The following is a 12810-nucleotide window of genomic DNA, read 5'->3' on the forward strand; positions in this document are numbered from 1 at the left end:
CGGTTCCTCCATGTTGAACCCAGGACATTTGCACGGTATAATAGGCTGACATATTGTGAAGGGATAGAAGTAATCTGTGGGAAAGTTAGCAAGCTAGCAGTGCTTAAAAATGCTTTTTTTCCTTTGGATTTCTCTAATGCACCCATTACTTCTCTTAAAATTTGTTTCAGTTGCGTAGTAGCTGAAGATGGCAGTCATTTCCCAACAAAGAACCACTTCTTTTTTAACAAGGTCTTCATACTCTTTAACTTCATACAAGTTAAAACTGTTTCTGTCCAAACCCTAATTTTCTGTAGAAAGACAGGCTAATGAGAGCTGCCCACCCTTGTTAAGCGAGAGTTCCTTAATGCATCAGACTGATGTTTATTCTTCACATACTTTCTTTCTGTCTCTGCCTCCATGCTCCTCTTCTTTTGAGTTAGTGGTGTATATGTACAGACCCTTCTCAAGACTATGGATTTTGGCATACAAAGGTTTCTTCGTACTATTTCTGTTCTGTGCAAGACGCTAGCTTGCACAGGACACTAGCTGAGTATTTTTAATGGAGCTTCGTTTCCCAGATTACTAGTTACCCTAATAGCAATCCTTTGTGTCACCCCGCCCTCTGTGATGCTGTTCAGCTGCTTTACGGGAGCCCTATGTTGGAATCGTCACTGGAGAAGCAGTAGATGAGTGAAACTTTGGTTATCATTAGTCAAAGATTATTCAGGCACTCATTGAAGCTTAATGTATTTGCACAAGAACTGTGACTGCAAGTGTATCCACCAAGAAAGAGGCATCCGTAGTTTCTACAGTTACAGTGTCACAAAGAAATACGTGTTCCATAAGACAGAGGGATACTGAGCAATGGGAGAGATCAGACCACTGACAGCTTTATGGTTTGTATAGATCTGACTGTGTCTAGAAGTGAGGTCCCTTCCTTCTGAGAAGCAGGACTTCTTGCTGGTACATGTCCTTTCTGTCCCGGCAAAAGCTGCGCTTGAGGAAAGACTTTATCAGAAAATCTTTTGGCATTCTCTTATTGTGAAACCGGAGTGAATGGCCAAATAATACATTCATATATATCTGCACTATTCCGATTTTACACCTGCTTCTGTTGCCACTTCGATTTAAAACGCATGGAAGAAAATACCAGCTGAAGTTACTGCTCGCGAGACTGCTGGTGGCTGTGTGTTCAGCTCAGTGGCAGGTCCACTTCTTTTCCGTCATTCGACGGTGCTCTGGCAACAATCTAGCAGGAGAAAATAAGCCAGCTCCTGCAGCAGCAAGCTACAGGAGTAAAGCCTCACAGTGACTGGAGGAAAGGATTGTACTGAATGTTCCTCATCCTTGAGTAAAGGCAGATGAAGACTGAAGGGGTTTGTGCTGGGCAAGAGGGAGAGCGCGCTTCTCAGGGAAATTGCTAAAAGTGAGTCAAGCTGACCAGCACGTAGAAAGGCACTTCATTGCTAAACGCGCAGCTGTAAGTCACGTTTTCAGGCAGTCGAAAACAAAACTTTCTCTGACCGGTACTGTTCATTAGTTTGTAAAGGAAAGGTGCCATGGAATAAGGCAAAATTTTGTTTTATGGTGACTATTAATATAAAAGTCTAATAGTGGTCTTTGTGTGTGTGCGTGTGTTCAATGGTGCTTGTGAGTAAGGGAGAAATTTAATATGGCAGTGTGATCCAGTGGGGCTAAAAACACTGACCTAAGACAGGCAAACCCTAAGTTCATGAGAGAGAGGAAGGCAGATGAACTCAGCAATAAATATTTTATACTTGGTCAGTAAAAATGTGTGAAATTAAAGTGGCAAACCAAAACCCATAATATTTGATTTCATGTCCAAGTGTTCATAAAATCTTTCACTGAGAAACTTGGATACAATTTTATGATGCGCAGCTCTTTTCATTTTAATTGAATTACATGTTTTGGTGAAGAAACTTTACTGGAAGATTATCAAGTAGCTCTTAACCAAGTTTTATTTGAAAGATCTCAAACTGATGTAAATGAGCCATATTTGCTACTAACGCCTAATCATTTGAATTATCCTCATGGAACAGTTAGCACAGTTTCAAATTACACTGTTATAACATGCAGCATGTTTTAGACATTTTACATTTAAATTACATAGTTCATATAAATTATATATTACCTTGTTAATAGCTTTTTGACAAACAAGGACAAGCAAGTCCTCTGTACTCGGCGCTGTCTGGTTGTAGCGTAGATGCCTGTAGCACAGTGCTGAGCACAAGCCAACACGCTTTCCCTCTCAGCACGGGTTGTGTATTAGTTGTGGCTCAGTGCCACCGTGGTACAGAGTTGGCTGGGATCTGATGTGGGATGCTGGTATAGCTCTCTGAAAATAACAGATAGATGAAGCCAAGGTTCGGGGTTTTTTTTATTTCTTCCATCTCCTATGTTTAACAGATCAGTTGTTAATAAAAGCTCTGAGAATTCTACCAGAGGAGGTAATAAATAAAAAAAGAAAATTTAAAAGACCAAGCAGCAAGCTTGTGTTAATGTGTCGTTCAAGTATCTGTCACTTAACCATTGTTCAGAGATAGGATTATTAGTTTAATTTATTTTAATGAGAAGGCTGCTAGTGCTTTATACTCGCTTAAAGTAATTTAGTGCAAAACTGTGTCATAGGCTGAATTGCTCCGTAGAACAGAGCTCTCCAGTAATTGCGAGCTCCCTGAAGTACTTCTATATTACAGCTGCTTACTCAGCTTGTTTTAGAAGGGGGAAAGATTGGGGAAAAAAAAATTGAGTGGGCTGGCAAACCTTTATCCTTTGTTTGTGCTCCTGTGCGTATCAGTGCAGTTCAGAGGCTGCAGTTGGGCTGGGGAAGGAGTAGAAGGGCCAGTAAAGCTCCAGTACTGTATGAAGCATCCAGCTGCAGAAGCTGGAGGGAGCAAGTTGCAGATACTTTTTTCTGGGATTATTTTGGAGCGGGGCAACTGCAGGCAAGACCACAGAGGTGGGAAGCATGTGATGCGTTGTTTGTATTTCTCCTTGTATCCCTTCTCCAGCAAAGAATGCCTCTCAGTTGTGCGATGTTTCCCTGTTAATGGACCTCTTGGCAGCTCCCTTTGGCCAGGTACAAGCCATGAATAGTTGAAGAGCCTGTCTGTGTGCTTCAGCTTTCATGTGTACAGAAGCTTTAGCCTACTTTGGTTTCATGATCTATTAAATCTTTAGCCATTCTGTAAATTTTACAAATCAAAATTTAATTTAATGTAATTTCTATCAATGTAACCCCACCTGCAGAGTTTACAGGTTAATGGCTTATGCAGCGGAATTGGAGGCACTGAGCTCCACTGTGAAGAATTGCTCACTGTGGAGTAAAGATCAGCTGAACTGTGAGTTAATCAGTAGATGTGACAGAAACAGAACCTCGGAATTAACGTTTCTAGGTTTCAGGTACTCAGCTCTGCCTTATTACAGGCTTCTGTCACATGTGATTCATTACAAATGATTTTGAATTCAGTACAAGTGGGTTTTGGACAAATCATTGTCTAAGTCTTACAAAGGTGAAACAAATTGTGAGAGGATACTTCTGAAAATTCTTAATTAAGATGAAAGAGGGTAATCTGCTCCTCATACTAAAACATGTATAATCTAAGCTTCAAAGCATGAGAAGTCTATTTTTTTAAAAGCCATTTACTGTGATTATTGTCTGATTTATGAAGACAACTAAATGTGCACCGGTAATCGTATTTCTCAGCTAAAGCATCGACATATCCCTCTGGAATATGGTGGATAGAAATGAGATTTTAGAGCTTTGGAAAGGTGAGGTATTGTGTGAACTACTGTGATAGCCCTTCTGGAAGGTGCTTGTCTCGGACTCCTCTGTCCTTTCGGAATTGTAGGGTTTGGGTTTTTTTTTTAAATCCAGTTATTTAAATGTTCTGACAGTCCTCCACAAGCCCTGTAATTTAAATTGTAAAGAATGAATTTGGTCTAGAAATTGGAATGATCAGACCATTTCCACATTTTCTCTACTTTTTATTCCTGAGTTTGACTCATCTTGTCCTCACCTTTAGTCCTTAATGGTATTTTTTAGAATTAAGGTAGTTTCTGGATGCCTTCTTGCCTGATCATAGGAAGTCCTCTGCTCTTTTCAATCTGTGGTTTGCAATTTGTTCCAGCTTATTCTCCAGCATCAGGGATCCCTGTGTTTCCTTTATTCCATTTCCCAGTTTTAGGTATCTCAGCCAAACTTCCTCTGTTTTTGAAATATTCAGTATTTATTAGCCTTGGCATGAAGATGCACGTGGAATTTGTGTCTAAACATGCTTCACAAGCATGTGTCAAATATGTGGACATGCTTGAGGATCAAATAAACTGAAGGGAAAATATGCACTCAAGTTATTGGGAAGAAAGTTACGGTATTGCAGTGGAGTGTGAGAAGGATCTACATGGTAAGAACCTGAGGGGTTGATGGTGGAGGGCCATGGTTTTTAAATCCTTTTTTTTGGATACTAAAAGTCTGTGGGGGAGGTGGCCAGTGTTAATTTATAAGAACATAAGCCTTACTGTTTCTGCTAGCTGTGGGTCTATTTATTCTCCTAGAAAGAATCTTAACATGTCGGTCAGTCTTCCTTTACATTTGGGTAGGAGCAAATAGAGCTCAACTGAAATGATAGAAGGGTCAGCACAAAATAGGTTTCTACAGGCCGTTGTGGTAATTTACGGGTAGAATCTCTCATTTCCAGGCAGACCATTGCAGTGCTTATCCTTGCATTTGCAGCGCCTTCCACGGTGGGCAAATGATCACGCTCAGGCACCCAAAAATTTTGCTTTCAGTTGAGATTGTTGAGGATTTTGTGACAAATAATTGCTAATATCATATATGCAAATGCTCTGTGTCTCTCCTAGGTTTGTACTTGCTGGAAAAACCACAAGTACATTGTGGTTTGCCCTGCTTTGCTCTACCACAGTATTTCCTGTTGGCCAACGATTGACATTCACTGTCTTGGCCCTTACTAGAAGTACCTCTCTTCATGCAGTGTTTTAAAGTCCTCAGTCCACCAACTAAATCCCAACATGGATATTAAATACATATTTCTTTGTCGAAATGGTGAGGGTTTGACTGTTTTTGTGATAATGATTTTTGTCTGCCTCTGCATAATTTTTCTCTCAGGAAATTTGAAATCTTGCTCGTGTTGTTTAATGAGCTGGCTGGTCAAGCATCTGATGCCCCGGTGGGAACTTTCAAAGTCACTGAACATATTTTTAGTTAAATCTAGCTGACATTTCTGTCTGTTTGATTTAATGTATGATTTCCATAGTGATGTTACCAATCAGATGAAGCATAGTGCAGTCACTCCTCTGCACTATAAACACGCGTGCATCCCGCACTGAAGTGGGCTTTTTTCTGTTGGTCAACACAGCAAGACTGTTTTCAGATTCTGCTGGTGTTTGGGAAGATTTACAAGTCAGTTTTAGTTAGAAATAAAATTTTGAATCTCTAATGAAAATCCTGAGTGCAGAATGAGTCTTCGGTATTTTATTCTCAGCCCACTTCAGGTGCAGTGCCTCTCGCTTTTGTTATAATCTGGTAGAACTAGGCTGTGAGCAACCATGAAATACTTGGTGTAGTGTTCTGCATGCTGCATTGTCTGATGCAGTTAAATGCTAAAGTAAAAAAAAAAATTTGAAGTTATAAATACCAATATTGGTTATATTTCATTTCATTCTGTGCAAAGATCTTAAAGTCTTTACTGTCTGCACGTGTCCTACCTTCGCTGTGAAGCACACAAGTATTAATGATAGGACTTTCAAACAATTATTAATAAATTTGTTTAGCGAACATCAAAACTTGAATAGTTTTTGCTTCTCAAGGAAGTTCAGCATTCCTCCTACTTTTGCCCGGAAGGCATCTCATCTTTATGCTGAGAGCAAAGAAATCACAACATTGTACCACTGAAAAATCCATGAATTTTAAATATCCTCTTAATCCATTTTGATTTTTTGGGGGACCAGTGCTTCCAAGCCCAAAGTTTCTTTGTGGCATTGCCTTCCCTGCTCCCCCTCTGTATCTCTGTCAGGCAGTAAGTAAGCTGTAAGCAAATTAGGCATTTTCAAGAGCAGACAGTCTATAGCCTTGTATTTGGCTGGCAGCAATACCCTGAACTCTCATAGAGATCAACTGTCATAAAGATACCCCTCAAAAAACTGCACTAAGCCCTGAACTGATGAGGGTTTTGATAAATGTGTCTTTTAAATACATATAATTTAGGTCATAACCATTCCAGTACACCCCCCCCCAAAAAAAAAAAAAAAATTAAGTAAATCATTCTGCTAAAAGGAGAGTGGCTCCTGATCGTGTGATTGCCAAATGATGTATGTGTGACCTCATCCCTGGTTTCCAACATAGGCTGTGGACACAGATCCTCATTGTCTTCTTCCTCACTAACAGATTGTTGAGATCACAGTTTTTGCCAACTGAAACTGCCTGAAAAATTAGCCTTTAATGATTTATTCTTGCTTTTCCTATAGAAAAATAAAAATAAAAGCTTTGAAGGGTGAGAGTAATAATTTTTTCCTCCTTAGAAATAGTATTTTTATATAGTTTGGTTTTCCTATTTAGAAAAAGAAATTGCCAGAAAGCTGTGAAAAACATGTTCTTGTACCATTTTTACTCTTAGAACAGTAATAAGGTAGGGAACTAAAATTTTTAAACATTGGGTTAATTTTATGTACTCCCCCCTCTCTCCTCTCATCACTTTTTTCAGTGTTCGGTAAATCTTTGGGACGTGGTGAGGCAGAGGGAGAGTCCTGTAATTTTGAGTGTGTTCATCCCGGCACTGCTTTTCATGAGAGGGCATGTCTGCAATCGCTATTTCTGTGAGGTGTTTGAGTACACCATGTTGAAGTTAGCCTGAGATCAGAGGTGTGTGTGTGAATTTTCAAGGGTCTAATTACTGACTCCACTAAAAAAAAAAAGAAACAAAACTAAAAATGTGGGCTGGATCTCCATCACGTAATTCTCCACCTTAGAGTAAGTAAAACCGTCACCGTGAAGCACCTCGCAAGCTGTTCTGCACAATCCGGCGCTGGCGAGCGGCCAGCGGTAGGAGCTGCAGCCCGGCTCGCTCTAGCTGCCAGTGTTCTGTTGTGTAGGCAGGGAGCCCAAAATAGCATCCCTCCTTACTACCTCCCCGCGGGGTCTCCAGCCTCCCTCAAATGTCAGTGGAAACCCGCATCAATTAAAGGAGCGCTGTGTGTGCTTGTAACGTAGGCTCTCGCAGGTAGCGGAGAACAAAGGGGCTCTGAACTGCAGTGCCGCTCCCTCTTTCCCAGGAATGCTCTGCGAGGTTTTGGCTGGACATGAGGATCCAAGGCGAGATGATTTGCTGAGGTCTCTCTGGTCGACATTAAGCTAGCCTGGCTGAGCAGGCTAAAAACGCTGACTTGGTCAGTTTGCTCCGTCAGGAGTGGTATCATAACACGTGTTCGTTCAGTAGCCCGTGATAAAATGACCTTGCCCACGGAATCGGCTGTAGCCAGTCTGGCTCCTAGCCATTCGATCTGCTCCCAGGGACTGTGTCTCTTGAATGTTCTGCTTGGTTTATAAAAAAAGTTGAGCAGAGGATCTTGAGTTTTGCTTTGATTTAAAGATGAAGCAATGTTTCACTGTGAGCCTTAGTGACAACTTGATACCGTTTCGACAGTGATCTATATGAAGAAAAATTAATGCTAATTAAAGTATCATTGGAGAGCTTCAGCAGATGACAGCAGCCAAGCTGGCTACGAGCTATTTTTAAAAAATTGACTTCATTGCGTTCGGTATGACTCATTTATTAAGTTAACGGATGAATCAATAGCTCAGCGGCTTATGGCAGTCCCTGCATGTGGAACTGTGTATAAAACTGTGTTCACAGCTTTGTTCAGAATCCAGATTATTAAAGCTGACCAGTATGGATTCAGTCCAAGTGCGCAGGTGTCTTCCACGTGCTGTAGCTATGCCGTAATAACCCGGTGAGTCCGTGGGCACGTGCATATACACAGGGGCAGAGGTGCAAACGGGTTGGAAGGCCAACTTGCAGCTGTATGGTAAAGAACACTGGGATAATTTTAACCTTCTATCCAGAATAAATGCTTTAAAAATGAGAAATTTGGTAGATAGAGTATTGAGACATACAGCAAACTGCTCATAAACTACCTGTTATTTTACTAAGTCATCCTTTTATTGTTGTAACAGAGGTGTAATCTATTTCTCTCTACATTTGTCTTGTCAAGTTCTCTTCCCGTTTGGACTGTGGTTCATTGTTTCATGCCTCCTCTGAGGACAGTTCTTCCCGGGTTTTAGCTTTCCTTAACTTGAATGAAGTTCAAGTTTTCCCTCTTCAGTGATATTCTGCTTTAATGTGTGGAACAGTAAAGCTTCCTACTGTTCCAATACAACTGTATTTGCCTCACTTCAGTGTATTTCCTCTGTTCTGCTAATTTCTTGGCTCGCTGTAGAAACCTTGCTTTCCATGTTCTCCTGAATCCTTTTGTGAACTTCCTGCAAACCCAGTCTATGCATTCTATGTCAGCTGAGATGCAGTTTTTTCCTAAAATAGTTTCCCTAAAAAAGACACACAATTTCTCTTCTTTCATAAAGTCTTGCACAAATAGTTATGAGATTTATTATTTCTTTTCTAATTATTCAAATGGAATTTATTCATTCATAATTTATTATTTCCTAAGTATTCGTGTGGAATTTCTGTCCTATCTTTTCTGATTCTCTCTTCAAAGACCTTCACCAGTTTAGCGCAATATTAGGTGTGGCCCTTCGTTTTATTGTGTCAGATCTGATTTCTACATCTAGGAGTAGTTTCAGTTCTCTTCTGCAGAGGGATTACAGAACTGGTGAATCTGTGTAACGTGCATGATGCGATACAGACCTGATGTGTTCTATCACAATTTGAATATAAATGTCTATCAAAATTTGAATACAAGTTGTGGGACCTTTTATTTTTGAGTGAAGAGTGTGCAGTGTGTTTCACAACTGGTTCTGCCTCTTCGGTTCATTTGGCGAGTGAATTGTATGCATGACATTTGTGCATGACATTGAAGTTAATCAAGACATTTTGACAGAAAAAACCCAGGTTTTTAAAATTTTATATATATATTCTTGTTCATACTCAGAGGCTGCCAGGTAGGCAGCTTAAATCCTGTTTTTCCTCACAGATACTTTATGATACTGTAAAAACAAAAATTCTATTCCTCACATTTATCATACTTACAGCCAGTAGAACAGTTCAGCCTGTATTAACTGGATCCTCCTAGTCTATGTGATGCCTTTAAACTTCTGTGAAACTCACAACCCAACTTTATACACAAAGTAAAATGTCTTTATTAGGTCTCCTACAGTAGCAGATTTAACTGGCAATCTGCTGTGGTGGATCTCTCTTTCAGGAATTATAAGGTGAAGTGAAATCTAATGTTCTGAAATGAGAAAGTCTAGACTTCCATAAAAATTCATTTCAGCTCCAAGGCGTTTATAGAATTGTATATTAATGTGTCTCTGGTTCTCTTTCAGTTCTGAATTTGTTATTATTTATGCATGTAGTCTGGATTTTCAAGGTAAAGATGTCAGTGAGGATTGAAAATGTATTAAAATGGATATGGTGAGCTGGAGCTATAGGAGAGATTGTTTATTTAAACAGGAACATAACTTCTAATGTATCTCTCTCTTTCAAAATGTGGAGTTGAAATAACTGACATTTTACTTTAAAATGTGCTACCATTTGGACTGCAACTTGGCAGATTCAGAGTAAATTAAACTCTTGACACATAACTTTGCAGAAGTATTTGCAGAAAATTATGCTAATTAATAGTTTAAGCAATCCAGAGGAGTTTACTGAGTCAAGTATTTTAATTTTTTTTTCTGATGTGTTCTGAGAGAGTGCTTAATGGTTGTGCTGAGGATGGCCAATACAGAAATCTGCCAGGTGGAATTTCCTGCTAGAGGAGTGCTGGCAGCAGAGGTTCTGTCCTCCCCTTCTGCTAGAGGATAGAAAGTCAATGAACTTATTTTTTGGGTACTCCAGAGTCCTACAGGAATGGATCTGAAAATGCTAAATGCGGTGATAACATGCACTGATCTGAGCTATTTCTTGTCGTGGTGCGACGAAGCAATCCTCTGTCAAGATGCTAAAATCAATTTCTTGTAGCTATCGCTGGAAACATCACTTGAACAAAGGTCAGGTCTAACACAGAATAAAAGCTTGTGTTTGTTCTTGCAAAAAAGAAGTTTTAGGTCTCTCCAACTTTCAACTCTGTTGGTGATTAACAGCAATGGAAGTTCAGAGGAAATAGGAGAGATTTTTATTGCTCATGATGCATATGAATTCTGTCTGGACCCTGTATCTACCTGGGAGGATCTAACAGATACTACTTGGAGCAGTGATGGACTGCAGACTTCACCTTCTGGTTCAAGCCTTCAAACTGTTCATTTCTGAGAGTGACTTACTTCTAGAGATGTGGAAAGGCAGGAGTTATGGGGGAAAATCTTAATGGAGTTTCTTTTTTGGTTGAATAAACTATGTGTGCAATGATTTCAAGACTGAACATAAGGAAATACGTCTGTGTAGAAATGCTGACAATTGCAAGGAAAAATTCCAATAACGGGGAGATAATTCAAATACACATTTGATAGCTGTCTACTGCTTTACAATAAATAGTTTCTTTAGTGATTTCCATTTCTGTATGACCCAGAAAATGACTAGTGTTGCTGTGCAGAGCCAGCAGGGAGGTCATTAGTGCAGTTTTATTTTTAGGTCTGGATTGTCACTATCAATGATACTGCTTCATGAAATAAAAGAAGCCATGTCTGCATATCTCTGGGGAAAATATAGTATTTACCAACATTTATAGTACATGCTATTCATGCAACTTCAGTATGTGAACTGTTTGTTACCATAGACTTCTACAGGAGGTAGATGAGTAAGTTCAATGTGGAATGACCCCCCCTATTTTCCACATTAGTGCCAACTATTGCACGTGACCCACTTTTTATTACAAATCATGAAATCCAGGGGCTTTTCAAACATGGAATCCATGGAGCGTGTGTGGTTTGTGAGGTCTGTACATGTACATCTAATGAAAAAAATTCAGTTTTTAGAATTGCATTTGGATGCTGTATAGCAGCCTAGGGAGATACTAAGCACAAAGTACATCAGTCTTCATATTATTTAAACTCATCCATAGAACTTGGACAACAATCAAGAAATCGTAGAATATGATGACTGATGGCTGTTAATAGAAATAACAACACCCTGGTGATGGTAGTTCGGCTTGATTGATCAAATTCTTTCAAGCTAGTGAAGGACGCCTTGTTTCTAATATGTTGATCAGGTGAGGACTTTTCTTTGGATAAAGAAAGGAAAGGGGGATTTGGCTGCTATTTTGGGGCTACAAGTGTGTTGCCTCTGAATTGGTAGGAAGGTTATTTGTGTTGTGGAACAACTCATGACACCATTAACATGCTGTGCTTTGTGTTACTGATTTTCGTCTGATTTCAGAGAATATTTTTCTTCTTCTGATTTCAGGTTGGGTGGGACTATATCTGCATACAAGATAGTGCCAGACGAAATAGAAGAAATCAAGGTACAGTATTACTGCCTTTCAACACTGAATTTCTTTGCTTGGAGAATTACAGAAATGTTACATTTAAAAGCCATGTTATTTCTTGCTTTGAAACGTATCATGAGGAGGTAAAACTGTCTGAAGTAAAATTTTAAAATCCATTTGTAGGCACCTAAAATAGACTTTTTGTTACTTTTACAAGTACAGTTTACCTTTGGCTTAAGTTGACTTCAATAGGGTTTGTTTGATGCCAGACACTTGAGTAATTCAACATACTTCTGTTTCGTTACCTGAGTGCAGACACAGGACTACTGTGAACACTGGGTTATACCTTCATAACAGAAGTTAAATATAAATGTAGTGTCCTTTTGCTTTTGAGATCAAAAGCACATCCATTTTTTTCAATATTGTCTAAGAAGGGGATAGTACGAAGTCATCGGTACTCAAAAATCATTAAAAGCTCTTTGATTTTGGGGAGTGACAACAATAAACACTGAAGTTTACCTCCAGTGCAGTAGCTGAGTCCACTCATGGGAAGTACTTCAGCAATTGGTGTCAGGTTTGTTCCTCAGTGGAGTAAAAGATGAGTACTGTGTGGGAACGTGGCCTACATCTTGTAGCGTGGTCTGTGTAGTAGGTTTTTTATTTGGTTGGCGGTCTGACATATTGTTCGCTCACTGGGATTACTTAACCCATTGTGCTGTTTCATATATTCAGTTTCAGCTGTGCAAAGGGAGTCGGGAGTAGTTTAAAATCTACTAAAGGGATGTGGTAGCATAATCACCTGGTCTAGATGTGACTTCACAGTGTGTAAGTTGTGAGGATTTATTTATCCTCAGTTAGCATTCAACCTACTGTAAGAAAATGCAGTGACTGCCTGTATCTGCATCAAAGTTATCACTCCATCACAATCAAAATTTCTCTCTCTCCTCTGCGGTTCATGGACTTTGGCATTAGAAAGAAAGAAAAGGTTTGAAAGCTTGTTAGTGTTATGTAATATGTTCATGATGTTCAGAGAACTGTACCAAAGCTGTAAAAGCAGAACCAACAAAAACCCCAGACCATAATTTTTCTCCTTTAATGTAAGAAATCCACTGACATTTTACTAATGTTGAAGACAGAGAAAAGAAAGTTGATATTTCTGGCTTTGTTCTGCAAACTGAGTTCAGTGAGCAAAGAAAAACAGAACCCTGGGAAATAATAAATAATTTTATTTTCAGGAATTGACTGTATTAGGCACGTTCA

The 12810-nt window shown here is 39.4% G+C and overlaps 1 protein-coding gene across 1 annotated transcript in view; it reads left to right on the forward strand.

Annotated features, from left to right (window-relative positions):
* Positions 1-7825: 7825 nt before the first annotated feature.
* The window catches only part of LOC104497292 (gephyrin-like), a gene marked incomplete at its 3' end in the record, with an annotated part of 72644 nt that continues 67659 nt past the window's right edge, over positions 7826-12810 (forward strand). The window contains exons 1-2 of the mRNA XM_010140530.1: positions 7826-7968; positions 11529-11586. Of these exons, the coding sequence (XP_010138832.1) occupies positions 7826-7968; positions 11529-11586 (201 nt within the window). The remainder of the gene's footprint in view (positions 7969-11528; positions 11587-12810) is intronic.

The sequence above is a fragment of the Buceros rhinoceros genome, unplaced genomic scaffold (assembly GCF_000710305.1).
Source record: "Buceros rhinoceros silvestris isolate BGI_N320 unplaced genomic scaffold, ASM71030v1 scaffold4597, whole genome shotgun sequence".
Taxonomy (NCBI): Eukaryota; Metazoa; Chordata; class Aves; order Bucerotiformes; family Bucerotidae; genus Buceros; species Buceros rhinoceros.